This window comes from Ciona intestinalis, chromosome 4 (assembly GCF_000224145.3).
Source record: "Ciona intestinalis chromosome 4, KH, whole genome shotgun sequence".
In the NCBI taxonomy this organism is placed as follows: Eukaryota; Metazoa; Chordata; class Ascidiacea; order Phlebobranchia; family Cionidae; genus Ciona; species Ciona intestinalis.
In genome coordinates this window covers 1,228,594-1,246,397 of record NC_020169.2, presented here as the reverse complement: position 1 = coordinate 1,246,397, position 17,804 = coordinate 1,228,594, and the positions used below count along the sequence as shown (strand labels likewise).

General features: G+C 36.2%; 2 protein-coding genes across 3 annotated transcripts; both read right to left on the bottom strand.

Moving 5' to 3' along the window:
* Window positions 1–68: 68 nt before the first annotated feature.
* LOC113474197 (prostate-associated microseminoprotein-like) lies at window positions 69–3,584 on the bottom strand. The gene is made up of 3 exons (XM_026834326.1): window positions 3,328–3,584; window positions 793–901; window positions 69–587 (listed from the first exon to the last, which is right to left on the bottom strand). The coding sequence occupies exons 1-3, from the start codon at window positions 3,482–3,484 to the stop codon at window positions 395–397; spliced, it is 459 nt and encodes a 152-aa protein (XP_026690127.1). The 5' UTR covers window positions 3,485–3,584; the 3' UTR covers window positions 69–394.
* Window positions 3,585–5,557: 1,973 nt separating this feature from the next.
* On the bottom strand, window positions 5,558–16,905 carry LOC100185227 (melatonin receptor type 1B-B-like). Of its 2 annotated transcripts, XM_018811663.2 has the most exons (11): window positions 16,489–16,905; window positions 15,861–16,009; window positions 13,691–13,825; window positions 12,337–12,465; window positions 10,170–10,380; window positions 9,586–9,761; window positions 9,243–9,369; window positions 8,501–8,557; window positions 8,049–8,150; window positions 7,121–7,252; window positions 5,558–6,406 (listed from the first exon to the last, which is right to left on the bottom strand). In XM_018811663.2, the coding sequence occupies exons 1-11, from the start codon at window positions 16,774–16,776 to the stop codon at window positions 6,128–6,130; spliced, it is 1,785 nt and encodes a 594-aa protein (XP_018667208.2). In that variant the 5' UTR covers window positions 16,777–16,905; the 3' UTR covers window positions 5,558–6,127. The 2 variants fall into 2 exon arrangements, with proteins under 2 accessions (XP_018667208.2, XP_002122774.2); XM_002122738.4 differs by lacking the exon at window positions 8,501–8,557 and having other exon boundaries at window positions 16,489–16,774.
* Between the last annotated feature and the right edge of the window lie 899 nt (window positions 16,906–17,804).

Genomic DNA, 17,804 nt, shown 5'->3' with positions numbered 1-17,804 from the left:
GTATATGACAGTAACAGTATCTTGCTGTTAAACTGTTTAAACATCGGCCTTCAATATACTACAAGCAATTTTAATGAAAAACTTTTATTTTAAACTTGGAACGCAAATAAGTATTAAAACAAGTTCGGCACACATGGAAGAAATTTTGAAATATTTGTGGTTTGTTCTTTTCAACGTTTTTTTTTTGTGAAAAAATAAACTGGTAACGGTAACGTAGTACAAAAGTAAAAACCAATTATTGATAAATCTACGGTATATACACCGAGAATATATTTTGAATTACAATATATACAACAACTCCGCTTGCAAAAATGCCACGACTGTGGGCTGTGACCGCATAAAATAGTGTAGTTGACGAGTAAAGAAACTGTACATTGAGGCGACCTTGGTCTTATTAAATGTTTAGTCTCGTCTGCGGAACGTAAACCGTCGCTCGTCGCAGTCCAGGCTTAATTAACTTCTTCTTCTTTTGCCAGTAATTAGGACATTTGTTTTGTGGCTGACCGATCACTACTAGTTCAACTTTACATGTTTTCTTGTCGATTCGTGGCGTACAAAGCGGAGGCCAATCAATGGGTCGTTTGATTCTGTAAATGTTAGAGGATTTTGACTTAATCTTACACTTTATCTTACTTAATATAGTTAAGAATAGGCTACTGTGTAGAAATTAACAGGTAACAGACTGTACTATTCTTTTTGGTGGCAGGTCGTTTTGTTTTATACTTAAAGCATTGGATTCTTTCCAATTTTCCTTCTAAAAAATAACTGAAAAATAAACAAACATTGTCTTACACGTCACAGCAGAGCACCCCCGCGTCATCATAGCACGTACACATGTGGCAGTCCTTCGTCATCCACATTTCTAGAAAGTCGAACTTCTCTCCATTGTATTCGCACTTAGCTGCATGAATGGATCATTATATTGCGGCGGATAACGGAATATTGTTCGTAACAAAGTTGCGGCGGCAAATGTTGCTGGCTTGGAACGCGGTCCGCATATTTCGCGCGTATCTGGTGCGACGGTACCCATGTTACAATCCCTTGTTGTGTAAATACAGAGAAAAGCGCCTTGTGTTCCGTGCGCGGACCGCAGCAGAAAAATACCTCTCACATTCGAAAAAGTTTCACCACCACGCCCCCTTGGTTCCACTATCATTGGAACAATCGCTGCATTCAATGAACCAAGATGCCCTGCTGGTATGTCTATCGCGTGCATTTTTGGTGTCTTGGAATTCGATTTCTGATAAAATCCCAACACCGCGGTTATTGAGTTATGCACAAACCACCTTTGTCCACGAATAGCTTAAGATAGCGATCGTTCGTTGTTTTTCAACCCCACCTAAACTCTGCGTGTCACTAAAGCCGTCAGCTCAAAATTGCACCAAATAGTAATAAATATGATTTGCATCCCCAATCTACTAAATTATCTCGAAATTAAGATTGAGTTGATAAAACGAACATGATTTAATTACATACTGTTGTAATACTTCACCGTTCAGTGTTTTATCACAAGCGTCCTATTTCTGTTTACAAATTTTGCGGGTTTTTACCGGCCGCAATAATTTCGACTTTCGTCAAATTAATAATCGCATTTAAGAACGGTGACGTCGGAGAGTGATTACCTTACGTCACAGGCAACCAAACCCACCAGACCAAAATATTTACTGCCGCGTATACGAAACTCTTGCACGTGCGCGTTACGGGAATAACGTTTAAAATTAACTTGCAGTTGCCGTATTGGAAAAAAAGTTAACAATATATATTTTATCAAATAACTTTTGATCTATGCACAACATTTCTATCCCGCTGTAAAAGCGTCAATTACGCCCCTATTTTGTGATTAAAGTTTCTTAAAATAGTTGCCCAGTTTTCCTGTACTTGACCCCTTCAAAGATACTGACTAGTTTGAATAACACGGGTCCTTACACAAATGGGCGTGCTGGACGTTCGCACGGTCAGAAAACGCTATTTTAACCTCACAAGGAACCGATAAAGCGCACCAGCTACTTATCGCTACTGTTACAAAAGTCGGGGCATTTTTGTCTTGTCATGCAGTAACCAATCTGGAGGTTTAGCGGCCACTAGAAAACTAAAGGGGCATACGATCTACTGGGTCACCGACCGTTAAAATACCGGAATAACTTCACTAGGACGAACGGATGTTTTGTGAAGTAACTCGAAACTCGTTAGGCACCTTACCCAAATAATAGAAACGGAGAAAAGGTTCCTATATGGCAGAGGTCGAAATATTCATGTAAGTTCAAACGAGTTAAAGTTTTACTCGTAGAATAATTTCGGTTGGGAATGATACCGGAAGTGGTCATATAGTAAGGTGAGGGAATATGGGACACCTTTTTATTCTATGTTCGCGTCCTTTTTGGTAGTAAAAGAACATTAAAAAATTGTAAAGCCGTATCCTCGCGACTTCCATAGACCATTGTTATATTTGTTCAAAAAACGATTAAGACTTTTTGAAATTATGTGCTAAAGGTGTCCCGCCTTACCCCAACCCCCTATATTAAATAATAAAGCTAATGTATTTTTCTTCTTTGTATACAAGTCGCTACTTCGCATAACGAAACGTATAAAATCCGCCTGAGTATTTTAATTGGGCCTGTCGCTCAAATGCTAAATGCGTAGGAAGTAATTGTGCGGAACCCATGCACTACCGCCTGTCTCCACCGCGATATTTAAGTCGTGTTTACATATTTAAATGTGGTTAGCAATTTTATAGTCATCAACAATTACAACACAATCTGTGGAACTTGTAAAATATGCGTACCATCGGTCATTGGAATTCGAACCACATTGATTTTTTCAAAAAAATAAAACGTTTAAGCTATGCAATAAAATAACCCTATATATAGTACTGTGGGGGAAGATGAGACACCTTTAGCACATAATTTCCAAAATAGAACGAAAAGTGTCCCATCTTTCCCCACCTTGACTATAGTAGAGTGGGGTTAGATGGGACACTAAGCATACCTACGGAATTGTATAACCGTATATCTGGGACTTTAAAAGAGCGCTAATAATTGTTAAAAATACGATTAGAAAGTATGGAATCTAGGTGCTAACTGTATCCTATCTTACTCCACACTAGTAAAGTAGGTGGGGGAAGATGGAACACATTTTATTCTATTTTCATCCCCATTTAGAAGTAAACAAGGATTATAAAATCATACCATCATGACTCACATGGGAGGTTTTTAATTGCTTAGCCCACAATCAGGTTATTTGAATAATACGTGTTAAAGGTATCCCTTCTTACCCCACAGTAATATACATCTATAACGCCTTATAATCTACCATACCAAGTAATATCACCTTTAATATCAAAGTAACAATCGCTGTATGTTGACCTGAGGTCCAACCCAGCGGGTAGATTCGGCACCGAATTGTCAGTTCCGTCCCCACTCTGCCCCTGGACGCCCCTCACCAGTGCAAAACACGACAAAATGGCAACCGCATACGTTGGCAACATATTGATTGTGTTAAAAATACTTAGCTTTAAACCTAGATAAAAACCTGAAATGTTTTCGTGACATTAAAAGCAGAAATCATTTGTATGAAAACAGAAATAGTTCTTTAAAAACAGAAATAGTTTTTTTGAAAACTAAAATATTTTTTTGAAAACAGAAATAGTTTTTTTGAAAACAGAAATATTTTTTTTAAAACAGAATTTTTTTTTTGAAAATGGAAATATTTTTAGTTTTGACATTCCTTTACTGCTCATACATAATATGTACACCATCACGTATAAAACCTTATGCTCATTTTACCAACACTTCCCATTAAGCCATTAGACCCTAAACTGACTGATCCGATCCTAAAATGTGACAAAAAAACTTAAAAATTCTAACTTTTATACTTCATGTTCCGCAAAAAAAGAGAAACTGACGCTCAAACCGAATATAGAAATATTATAGCAAATCTAAAATTAGAAAAACTACTTGTCCTTTTCCCACGTTTGACTGGCTCTTTTTTTCTTATCTAGTACAATACCTAAGACCTAGCCAAGATTTTGCGAGTAAAATGTTTCGTTGTGCGGCTGAAAGTTTTAATCACTACCGTCTTGTCTTTTCGCGAACTTCTTCTCGTACAATTACGTAGACGACGTGACGTCACCTCTCGGAGTACGGTGTGACTTCACAACCGATATAGCTCAACATTTATTTCAAGTATTTATGTAACGTAACTACAAAGTTACATTTCAGTTTAATCGTTAGTTAGAAATATTACATAAAATCGCCTTAATATTTTATTACATAAAATTCGCTGTAATAATTTTGCCATCACTTTTTCTTTTACTTTCCTTGCGCTTTTATACTTTATTTGTTCATGCTAAAAATGAGCAAAAACATATGACACTTATCGTTGTAGCTTTCCAGTTATAATTTACTTTAAAAAACTTTCTTTTGGGTTTCCCCCTGTAATCACGTGCCGTTCTCTTCTCCTTACTGTTAAGAGAAGTTTCTAACATTTACGGCACTTTTACGCACACGCACAAGCGTTAAGCTATAAATTTTACTAGGGACACTTAAACGTTTAAATTTAATATAAACTAAAATTTAACGTCCGTTTTGCGCAGAGACATCAGTACCTGTCAAATACACTCGAAAGTATTGGGTTTGTGTTCTCTATTACACGTTATGCTTGATAAACGTCAAAATTTACTTCGCGATACAAATTGTCAGTCAATGAGTCAACATATCCCGCCATAGAATTTTCAAAGTGCTAAAACTTGTTATATGAAGCTGTCGACAGATGCCATATCTCCGTTAATACATTCCGTATTTCTTCGGAACGTTGAACTACTATATATGCCCGTTGTTGAATTGCCAAAATTGGAATGTCGTACAATTGATTTTAGAATACAGCGCGAGTCTGGAATTTCGTAATAAATTTTATATCAAAATATTTGATACCGTTGTGTTGGTCGTATAGTGTCATGTAACTTTATATAGCAAGCAGTGTGACACATGGACTGCATAACTCTACCAACCGCTACTATATACCACCAAAGCCATAAATGGCAGAAACTGTAAACGCGAGTTTTGATTATATATATGATGGGGTGGGGTAAGATGGAACATGTTTTAAATTGTTAAAGAATTATATAACAGTAACCACGCGAGTCTGAAATAGCGTTGGTAATTGTTTAAAACACGATCTGGAAATACGGAATTTAGGCGCTAACGATATCCCATCTTACCCCACAATTAAACACGTTTTACCTGACTTATCTAGCTATAAGAACATGGCACAATGTATTACTACATGATGATTTTTTGGACACAGAATCCCCAACGGTTAAAATGAATATTTGTGACACCAAAATTTGTTTTAACAAATACATGTTAAGTTACTATATAGTTTCTTTTGCGGTATAAACTATTCGACTGTATTTAGGTTAAATCTAAAATAAAACGTTTGACGAATTTCTAGTATGACTTTTATAGGGTATTTAACGTTACCGAATGTGACAGACTGGTAAATTGAAAGTCCTAACATGACTGTTACAATTACAATGCTACAAACTCTACGAACGCGATAATTCGAATACAAAACGCGTGTCTTTAATTTTGATAAACACATTGCTATAATTTTTGGATACAGCACAAAAACCAAACATGGTATACTGTGGGGTATTATAGACTATACACCGTTAACACATAATATCCCATATTTTCATTGTTCTTTTAAGTTGAACTATGCTCTATTAGAGTCATTAGGATACGGTTATAAATATTCTTAGATTACTGGCAAGGATAAAGCGAATGAAAAAAAGGATAAAGCGAATGAAAACATGTTAAGGTGGCTGTACACAGAATCCAGCATGCGAATTCGCTTGCAAACACATTACTGAGTTCCGCATGCGGCAGCGAAATCCGGACAAAACAGAAAAAACGGACGAATTCCGGATACTGTGTACAGCCACCTTTACTCCAACATTATACATTTGTTCTCTATTTATTGCACAGTGGTTTATAGCTTTAACGATAAACGTTAAGAATTTATTTGAAAAACAACGAGTAGATTTGTTATAAACAAAGTGCTGATTTGTATTTTGCAAAAAAGGATCTAAAATTTAATACTATAACGTTGATTAATAACAACACTTAACCTAAATAACTGAACTGGTGATCATTACAGTGTCATCATCAGAATCCTGCATTGCTGATTTTGTTTCCTCCAATACTGCTTCCTGCTGTTTTGAAGATATGTTGTTTTGCATTTCATGTGCAGAATCATGGTTAATATTATTGTTTAAGGGCAAAATCGGACTATTCGTGGTACGTGTGCTTGGGTTACGTCGAATACATGGCTTCGTAACCCCGTATGGGATTTCCGATTTTGTTCGTCTTTTGTTTATCGGGGAGTCATCGTCGTCGCTGAGTTCGATCTAAAATTTAAACAATATTTTAGTTGGGGTAAGTTTGGTCATGTGTTCATTCTGTTTTATATCGCGATTTAGTTGTAAACAAAGTATATTTAGAGAATTGTATAACCGTATCCTTGCTACTCTAAAAAGCATTGTTAAAAATACAATTGGAAAACAAAATTTGGTGGCGGTTTGGAAAGAGTGTGGATATTAAAAACACGGCCACTTACCAGTTTGTGTATACTACACTGATATATCGTATTTTTCAACAACTTAAGTTCGTATACACACTAGATGTACACTTGTGTGCGTCTGCTAAGTGTGTTATCAAGTGTTGGTGTAATGTGAGTGTGGTCGTGTTATTTTGTAAACGGGGTCTGACTCACATATACTATAAAGTAAGTACTGTGGGGTAAGATGGAATATCGTGAGAGTCTATATCCCATATTTAAATTAACAACTGTCTTTTAAAGTTATGAGAATATGGTTATATAATTTAACAACATTTTGTACTACCAAACGGGACCAAGAAAGGGTTTGAAAACACCCCCGTCCCATTTTATATCACCGTTTCTACATGGACGAACAATTCCCATAGTGTGGTATATAGGCCTTATAGATTTATACGTATTGCACATTTGTTTTTTATTTTGCTAGCTTATCCATCAATTTGCTATATAGTTTAAAAGTCAAAATTTTGAATTTGACTTTTGTTTATTTTTTTTTAAATTTTACCTGCAATAACATAAGACTGTTTCGTTTCTTTCTAGCTTCCCATATTGCAGCTTCGTTTCGAATCTTGTCAACTTTACGAACACTTCCAGTCTCAGAACGTTTGAATGAAAATAAGTGAGCAGGGGATATGGCCTGCACAAAAACTTACTGATAATATAACTGGCAATAATGTATTTTACGCTAAATTACTTGGCACATAAGAACATATAATTTATTTAGTAAAAAAATATACAGCAAATTGTTAACATATAATAAATCCCGGTTTATCTGACTCAAATGAATAAAAGCGAATGATGACGCCAATTTATCCGCGCGTGGTCGGACATTAACGATTGACGTTAAAGCATGGATGTAACTTATTTTATAAACGCCAAGTAAGCTTACGATTTACCAACTATTTTAACACGGTGATTGTTTTTTTTCTAGTTTTTTTTATTTTTTTTGTATGGTATAGACGATTAGAACGACTTACCAGTGAATGAATGAACGTAACTTACTTTATCCTCGCTTGACCGAAAACGACAGTCGTTAATTAAACACAGGTGTTCTGTTTCATACACCTCGTCCCAGCTTACGAGCTATCAAGTATGTTACTTTGTTGGTGAACCCAGGGTCGCGGCATTATCGTGAGATGTGTTTGCCCAGTAATATAATAGAGGGGGAAGACGGGACACCTATAGCGCATAATATACAAATATCCTGATCGTATATTAATCTTTTAAACAATTAACAATTGTCTATGGGAGTCGTGGGTATGCGGTTTTATAATTTTTTTAATGTTCTTTGTTTACTGTCATATGGAATGTGAAAATAGAAAGAAAAGGCGACCCGTCTCCCCCCCACTCTACTATTATATGGTAAATATATCGTGATATCAGAATAAACTGTCCCTCATTGTGCAAAGGTTGATTTCTAATTGTCAAACCACCTTTTCAATTTTGGAAAGAGTTGGAGTATTTTTGTGTTCCGGCGTCTCCGGTTGCTGCTTTTGGTGTTTCGGGGATTCAGTTCTAGAGTCGAGAAACTTGCTCTGTATGAAACATGGTGTCTTTAATTGTATTATAAATTTACGCATGATAAACAGGTCCAGTTCCATGCACCGCTAAACAATAATTGGTTTGATGTTTGCGTATCAACCGAAAGTTAAATAAACTCAACAAGTTTTTTTTTTATGAACGCATTTACACCGAGCTGAATTGAGTTCAATTTTACAACGTGCAAACTGAAATAATGTGTAAACAATAAACATGCAAGTTGAACTTTATGAACAAAACAGTATAAAATATGCATTAAATACAGTATATCTATATATAGATCACTCTTGGCAGCAGCAAAATGCGCTGTATAGGCTCACACAAACAAATTTATAATACCGGCTACCCATGGTGTTACATTTGTTGACCAAACTTTGCAATGTCTTCGACTTGAATCACGTTCCTACAGTCAATGGTGTGACGTTAGTTAGCCATGCGTTGTAAAAGAAAAGGTGAATCAGCTGTTACGAATGGTTGGGCGAGCGAAACGTATATACGACCAGAGCGATTTTAAACAAATTTGCTTTAACGAAATTCGTTTGAATATCATGCATTTTTGTGTACTTTTTTGCGAATTGTAAATGAAACATGTATATAAACAACACCGAACAAAAACAGAACTGAGTCAGAAATGAAAAACTTATGTTATGTAGAACAGAATGATCGTTTGTTCATGTAAATTTGTAAAATCATATATTATCTAATAGTACTGTGGGATAAGTTAAGATACCATTAGCACCTAAAAACGCACATTTCCTAATTCTAAACAATTAACATCACTGTATTAGGGTCCCCAGGTCACGTTTAAATAATTCTGTAAAAATTCTTTGTTTCCTACTATACTGGACGGGAAAAGATAATTAAAGTATGTCCTATCTTACCCCACCCTACTATATAACAAAGAGTTATCAACAACCAGGAAGCAGTTAACCAGTTACACGTTCCTATAGTAGACTGTCGAAGCTACCGGTATTGTTAAAGGGTTGCGAACTTTATGTATTGTTTATCACCGCTATTGTGTATACGTGTTGTTATATTCTTACTGTTAAAAATATCCAGTGAGTTACCTAGTTTGAGTCACTGCATACCTGATTCATCTCAGCAGCCGAGTTTTGCTTTGCTGTATGAATAATAGCACCTGGGCTGCTCCACCGTGTTTGAAATTTGTTGCCAGAATTCGGTGTAGGGGTGGTTGGTATAGACTTCTTTCTGGATCTGAAAGTATTTATTAAGATTTTGTGGTAATTTTACCTTATTGCACGCGAACAATCTTTTAAGTCGTTAAAATACTACCAATTATTATGTAATTTAAAACACATGAGCCTTATATTCTAAGCACTGTTAAGGTTCGCTATTTGTGTCATTTATGTATCAAACAATACGTTTACTTTGGTCTATATAGATATTACTTGTATAAAATAGTTAAATTACTTGTAAAAGGTATCGGATTGCGAGCCGTGTAGAGCAGTAGAAGTGATTCGGTTTGGTCGTTTGCAACGGAACACGAGAATAAACAGATTGCGATAACCCCTCCTAAATACGGGGTTCATGGCTCCGTAGATTACGAAGTTTACAGCAGAGTTACTCAAGCCTAACCAACCGCAAGCCTGTCACAAAATAAACTGCATTAAGCTGAAAATTGCATAAAACTAATGGAACGGTTCAACAGTATGTAGTGTAGAAAGGCACCAGTGTGGTGGTTTAAATTATATGGTATGGTATAGGGTGGAGGGAGACGGGACACCTTTAGCACATAATATCCAAATATCCTGATCGTGTTTTAAACAACTAACAACGGACTATACGAGTCGAGAGGATACGGTTTAATAGTGCTTTGACTTTTTGTAATTTACTTCCAAATGAGAAGAGAAAGTAAAATGAAAAAGTGTCCCATCTTCTCCCCCCACCCTATTATATATAGCGCTTGTTCCATTTAAACGTTTGTGTATCCCGTCCGGATTCCTGTTTTTTGTTTCAAATTTAAACGTTGCATTTACTGTATGTTACATACATACCTTCTTTGCCAACGGAGGTACGCCGACTGGATCTATCAACACACAAAGTCCATAGGGCAACCAACAGACGCAAAAGAATGCAACAGTAGTTGCCAATGTTTGTAAAAGATTCCTTTCCTTTCTAACCGACCTCCGATGCTGCTCGTTGCTCTGGAACGCGGAGTTTCCCATGCTTAAGCTACGAACCCATCTGCCACTGCTGCGTACGGTCCTGAAATATAAAACCTTCAGTAATTTTTTAATACACTCTACGAATATATAGTGGGTTGGGGAAATTGAGCACTTACTAGGCGATTTTTTACATCGATTTTTAATATTCAGTAACATCAGGTGGCTTTGACCTAGGATTTGCATAGTTAGAATACTGTCGAATAATCATGTAACAGTTTTATGTGTTTATCACCAAATAGGGTGTCGTAAAAGAAAAGTGTCCCATATTACCCCCACGTCTCACTTTATCCTCATCTACTATAAAAACCTTGACTGCATATTTTATAAACAATCCTAGCACTTTAGCTTTTCTGAAGACCGTTGCCAATTCTAATGACGGTCTAGAAAATTGCCACCGCTATATTTTCCTGAATTTTAAACAAATTGCACCCGTTACAAAAGAATATATATGAAAATATGAATAAAATATTTGCGCAACTTCACTGTGCTATATATATTCTTTATAGCCCACGCACTTTTACAATTTCAAAGCGGTTAGAGTAGGCTACCACCGCTGGGCGTAAGTGCTGGGCTAGCCTCCCAAAAACATTGACCCGTATAAAGTTACATTCGTGGTAACTGGAAATAAGCGGGCACGAGGTGTATGTAACAGAACACCTTTGGTAAAACGATGCAACTATGCCGGTATGCCAAGATAAAACGTTTATTCGATTCATCTGTTTTGGATCATGTCAGTTATCGTTAGACAGCAAGGAAAGATAAAATATCGACCACATAGTGTCGGTGGTTAAACTGAAGCGAAACACGCGCATGATTCATGGTAAAAGATTTCCATTAAACTCCTAAGAAGATTGTCAAGTTTCGTTTCCCGCTGAGTTGTTCTTCCGAGGACTTATAGCTCAATATACACGCGGTTTATGGATATTTGTTTCAAAATACTATTTTCGTCAAATATAATGATTTTTAGTTATCACGTTGTCATTTGTTTTTTTTAACGTCGACAGTTTTTCCTCTGCAGATTCGAACGTTAGCTTTTCAAGTCGGATGGTATTTGGTTTGGCATATAGTGCCTTAAAATTTAAATACTATTTGTTGATATAGAAAGGGCGCTCATTAAAAAGCCATAAGGCAATTTATCCTTGGTTTGCGGTCGTGGTTCCTTACAATGTTTTATCTTATACAATATTAATGATTTAGCGAGTGTCGATATATAAACATAAACCGGATAATTACTGAGTTTTTTAACCGCTTATAAAAAACTTGGAAACTTGGGATCGATTAAGAAGTCTATTAGTCCGATTACGCGTGGAGAAATCCATATACTTAGTGTATTGATTACCGTTGTAACTTTTAACCTAATTCATTGTGGTAGGTTTAATTGCGTATATACGACATGTTATTCTACATTGAAACCAAACTTTTATGTGTCTGCATTCCTGTTTTTGTTTGTTTTGCTGTAAGACGTGTGGGTTATTTTTGTCATTCGTGTTTTTGTTTGCGTCTATGAATGTGTTTTAAACTTTGGGCTGCCGGAAAATCGGGGCGTATTGTACGGTATCCCATCTTACTCCTTAGTATTATATAGCAGACGTAGTTTTAATTTCTTTTTTCGATATAAGTTATGGCTTCCAAGTGAACTGTTACATATACGCCCACCACTGTACCGACTGATAAAATCCAGGTTCCGCCTACATTTACGTATAACACCGGCATTATAAATGGCATGCGTGGGTAAATTTGATTTTCCTTGATTATGGATTAGGGTCGTCAAATTATTTTCCTTCTCTTTTGTAGATCCAATTACAAGTTTTAGAATCGTTATATGCTGGTGTAATTTTCCCAAGACAGGAACTTGGTCGCCAATTTTAATCGAATAGACTTTGTGTGCATTTAATCGATTATATAATTGAAACGAATACGTCTATGGTGGAAATAAGACCAAACATTCAAATTGACTATAAAAGCCAATGCAAACTTCAAATATTTATATACTCACATGAACAGCTTCCAGTAGCATAGCGCTATAACGATAACTGGGAGGACGATTGCTCCAACCGTTATGAAAATCGTAAATGACCTTGAGTAGGTGTCATCCCATGAACATACCATTATTTTTTCATCGTAGCTAAAAATTATAAAAAATTAATTGAAAATTAAATATTAAATACATTAGATGCCATCACTCAAACAATAAAGCCAGACATTATCATAACATAAGTTTACATAAATTTCGAACTTTCCTTGGTGTTTTGTTATCCCGTTGTATTTATTTGTTCATCGCATAAGCGAAATCGATTATCAGCAGACTTGCCTTGCTTGTAGCTTAAGTGAAAACAAATTCTAAGAACTGTGACGCAAAGTATCGACATATGCCTGGCGGTTCTCCATGGGTTTTACCAGTTATATGTAACCCGTGGCAAGATTTGAAATATATTTGCGCTCACAAGGTTGAGTAATTTGGGATTGTTTTTAAAACCACACTAAATTTGTCGTCAGTAAATAGTTGATTAAAATTTTGTATTGGGTTGGAAAAGATAGGACATTTTTCATTCCCTTTTTTTTCATTTGTAAAAACAAAGACGATGCAAAGTTTTTTTTAATCATATGAGTTGTTTTATTTCCCACCACATTATGTTTTAAACATCTTTTCACTTTCACGTAAAATCTTGTATAGTGGGGGGGGGAGGAGATGGGACACTTTTAGCACGAAATATATAAATATCCTGATCGTGTTTTAAACAATTAACAATGGTCTATGAAAGTCGCGAGGACAAGGTTTTATAATTCCTAGAATGTTTTTTGTTTGCTACCAAAATGTACGAGAAAATAGAATGAAAAGGTGTCCCATCTTCCCCCATCCTACTATATATATTTTAAACAAGTCTTGCACTACTGGCCTTGCGACTAACACAACAAGAATATATTGACGCGTTTATTGGTTTATAAGTTTGTGCATCAGTGTAAGTGTACGCGGGATACACGAGCTATTGGAAAGGGTTCTGTGAATAGTATAAGCGATGACGTTTACATTTCCATTGGAGTATACGGAAGTGAACGTTTTAAAAGGGAGGAAGCTATGGTGACGCATAATGTTTACATTCATTTGTTTCATGCAAAGAAAATTCCAACTTATACTCCAAGCTATACAAACAAAAACAATGCGGTTGATGTAGTACAGTTCTGTACCTTATATAAAAGCCGTACATGTAGAATAATTTATAGCAACAAACACTGCGTCTTAAAACGTAGATCTATTTAAAGTACATGCTGATTCAAGCACTAAAAATCTCGCGAAAATTTCCCATATATGGCTCGGATTAAATAACGTCTACTTCAGTGTATGTACTCACCCAATCCTTCCCCATCCGATCAGAGATGGCATACTAAGCAGATTGGACCAAACCCACGTCGCTATCATCATCAAATAAACTCGCTTTCGAGTAAAATTCTGAGTGTACGTTTTGCTGCGCACGACCGCCCAAAACCTTAAAAATAAAAAACAAATTAAAATTACAGAATCGTTTACCGTCAAGTTAGGTTTTCATAAGTTTAACTTGAACGTATAAAAGTTTGCAGTCTTTATTTATTTTCCTCATTTGACAGCAAATACCATGCCTGCGTTTATACACGGCTTGGTGTATTTTAGTGAAGCTATTTAACTTGTTCCCTAATCATTCTTTGTCTGTTTTGCGTATATGCGTCGTGGTCGTAGTATTGTTTTTTTTTGTGGCGTTAGCTTTTTACAGTTGTATTTTTCTAGTTTATAAAAGACACGAATTAAAAAGAAATTAATAACAAAAGTGTGTCATTCCTAATACGGTATGACCGAATTGTACTCGATTTTATTTTTAAAAAAGGTCTATGCAACCTGCAACGTATAATCTCAAGCCTCGCTTTTTAACGAGTGGCCTTGCTTTTGAAAAGTGCATTTACAAAATAATATATTTGCGGCTTTTGACTACAGCGTTTTTTTTTACTTTTCTGCTCGTTGGAAATAAAAATAAAAAACAGAAGCATGTTTTGCGTTCCAATTAAGCGCGTTGTTATTTTACCATGCAAGACTTACCACTTCAAGAAGAATGTCGGTAAAAGTAGCCCAGTAGTTAAAAAACGTTACAGTTAATAAAATACTGCGGTTTGTGCAAGAAACACAGAATTTAAAAAAAGGGTTGATTTCGATTTGTTGGCATTCGTTAAATTAAATCACACGCACTGTCCGTTGCAATTCTCTTCTAATTACTCAGATGTCACTTTTCGTTTCCTCGACCCGGAGTACAAGTGCGTATACTTGCTGAAAGAACCAAACTATTGGTCACTAATACCCAAGGGGAATATAGATACGCTTAACATTTGCGGCATTATGTTGCATGTACACTTGTTAGAATTAATCCAAATCAAATTATCGGACCAGGCATCTAATTATCTCTGACATGTACTTTACTGGTATGTGTGGATGCAAATGCCGATATTCTGATGACATTTTGTCGGCTAATAATAAAAGTTAAGTGTAGTAGGGTCGAGGAAATTAAGACACCTTTAGCACATAATATCCAAAAATCCTAATCGGGTTTTAAACAATTAAAAACGGTCTATGGGAGTCGTGAGTATATGGTTCAATAGTTTTTTAAAGCGTCTTTGTTAACTACCAAATGAGACGAGAAAATAGTGAATGAAAAGGTGTCCCATCCCACCCTAGGCTAATATATATTGCTTAGTAGGTATGTGTAATAGCTATTCACGTTTTTGCACTATACAAAACGTATTTCGGTAACACGCTAGTTAAAAATGTTCTATATCGGTTTTATTTCTTCATTATATTACGTCACTAGCGGCATGAAATTTCTCAAATATTCGGGTACAGTCACCAAATAACATGCGGGGAAACATAAGCGTGCGTGAGATCACTACATGTTTGTGAATAAACTGAAAATGATCAGGAAAACCAGCGTCATATCAGTTTATTATAAATACTAAATAATCCTAAATGCTACAGACATGATCAGTTACATACTCTTAGATGACGCTTAGCATGGCATTTACTATGCTTGCATTGACCGCGCGGACTGGGCCAACGTACTATATCTCAAGCTTATTTTTGTATTTGAGCGTTGCGTGTATGGTGTACCTTACGCAAATGATTCATAATGTGCCAATTGCGGGTTAATGTTCACGTTTCTGCGCCTCCCATTTTTAAGGGGCGGATATGAACCGTGTAAACGCACGGTATACGTGCTATGACGATTTTTTGCTGAAATTTGTAATCTGATATGTGTAAGCTTTTCACACGCTGACCTGAGCCGTTACGGTAGAATACATGGTAACTTGACCTGTTGTCGCTAAGTACCAGCTGTAGTCGTCAATGTATGGTAACGTGTAATTTATACATACATATTTAAAGTCATTCTATATTCAAAACATATATTTCAGTTTTAAAATAGCGCCATGAGTATAACGTGTCCATTATTACTACAGCTGAAATATATATTACATGTGTGAATCCCAAAATACGACAATATTTACCTGTTTATGGCGATTACTGTCAGGTTACTTAGCGAACATGTACATGTGACTGTCACGGTATAACCGACAATTGTACAAGCTATTGGTGGCAAGGCATTGGCAGATTGTATCACGTTGATCATAACCGTAGGCACCACAAAACCAGTAACCTGTACTCGAAAAATAAATTAGATTTAATATTAGATAAAGACCTGTCGATACACGATGTACAGTACCAACTAAAATAGATAAACGATAACTTACTGGGCTGGAAACTGTAAATTGTTCACGTAACCATACGTTCCCTTAAAATAATAGGTTGTATTCAAAAAGCAAACACCTTTAAGCCTGAGCTAAGCCATGGACGCGTGTTTATGGGGTCAGTGCTATACATCAAACGTATACTCCTATTAGTAACTGCCGATTAGCAGCTTTAGGTAGAGTGTTACGTCAAACATTGTTACGCAACAGGAATTCACTATTATGTCACGTCAGTTGCGCACGGCTGAGCAACAACCGAACAAAGTACTTTATAAGTTATCACTTATCCCCTGGTTGCTATATCCACAAATACTGTTTATTTTACACACGACTTGTTTATGCACTCGGTATAGGAAACCTATATGTTAGATAAATATAGAAGACTCACCAGCAAATCAGCTATAGCCAAGTTAATTACAAATATGTTGCCATGGGAATGCACTCGGTTTTCGAGTGTTATTGAAAATATAACAACAAGATTTCCAACTGATCCTAAAACGCATAAGATCGTCAGGTAGATCAACTCTACTACTTGAACGGCTCCAATCTCTGCATTTAATTTCGTGCCTTCCGTTACGTTGGAAAGTTGAGTTGGGGAAAATTCGGTGGTCAGGTTAAAACTCATGATTAACTTAACCTTATTTACAAACCACCTGAAAAACAAATGCAATGTCATTATACCACAACACAGGATTCGCCCTAAACTAAACTAACGCGACACAGAAACAGCGAGTACAAGTAGCAAGATTTCTCCCCCCGTTTTATAGCTTTGATTTTATTTTTTTTTTATTCTACTATAGCATGACCAAGTGCATTGGATATACTTCCGCTAAATAAATAATACGTTACACGGCTTGGTTGAATTAGCATGCTGTGTCAAACGGCTTTTACGAAAGCCATGAACTTCAGAACTAATGAAAAAAGGCTATTTGTCACGTAGACAATTTTCGTATACGTTTGTATTCGCTTCAGTGGTCGGTTAGTTGACGCTCTTGGCCATTCGTGATAATTGTACAAGGCCAAGCTGACCTGACGTAAATATTTTCGACACTCTGCTGACACTTCGTAGTCCTTGAAAATAAACGTAGCTCGCGGCAACTCAGTTAAATTAAAGCGTTCTTGGACCGATAAGCATAAACGTAAATCATAAATCATACAGTCTAATGAGGCTTATAAGACAGACACTGACGCTGTGCTTGTTACACTAACACGACACGAAAACAGTCTTGCTTGATGCACAATTTGTTTTCGTGTATGCTGTCACCAAACTGCTGCCAGAGAAAACACCCGGCGATTGCGCAACTTGTATTTTTAGATCAAGTTTTCCCTTCGTCGACGGTAAGTATACCGCGCACCAGCCACGGTTTAAAAACACATCTTTTAATTCCAGCTACTAAAACTGCGGGCACCTAATTACATATCGAATCTCATACGACAATCACCTTTAAATTTCAATTAATACCTATATAAAGGGAATGATCGAACGAAACGCGATTAAAATCGAGTAAATTCTGTCTGTATTCTATTTAATAAACCTCCGCACATGTATGTTAACCGAGTCCGCAACAGTGATTTACGTTATCCTGTTGTGAACAAAAGTATATTCACTATGTGTAGTATTCTCTGATTCATAATCATTTCCTTTACCAGGTAACACGGTAGTGATGCTAACATCCCAATAACAAATTGGGTTACCTTATCAAA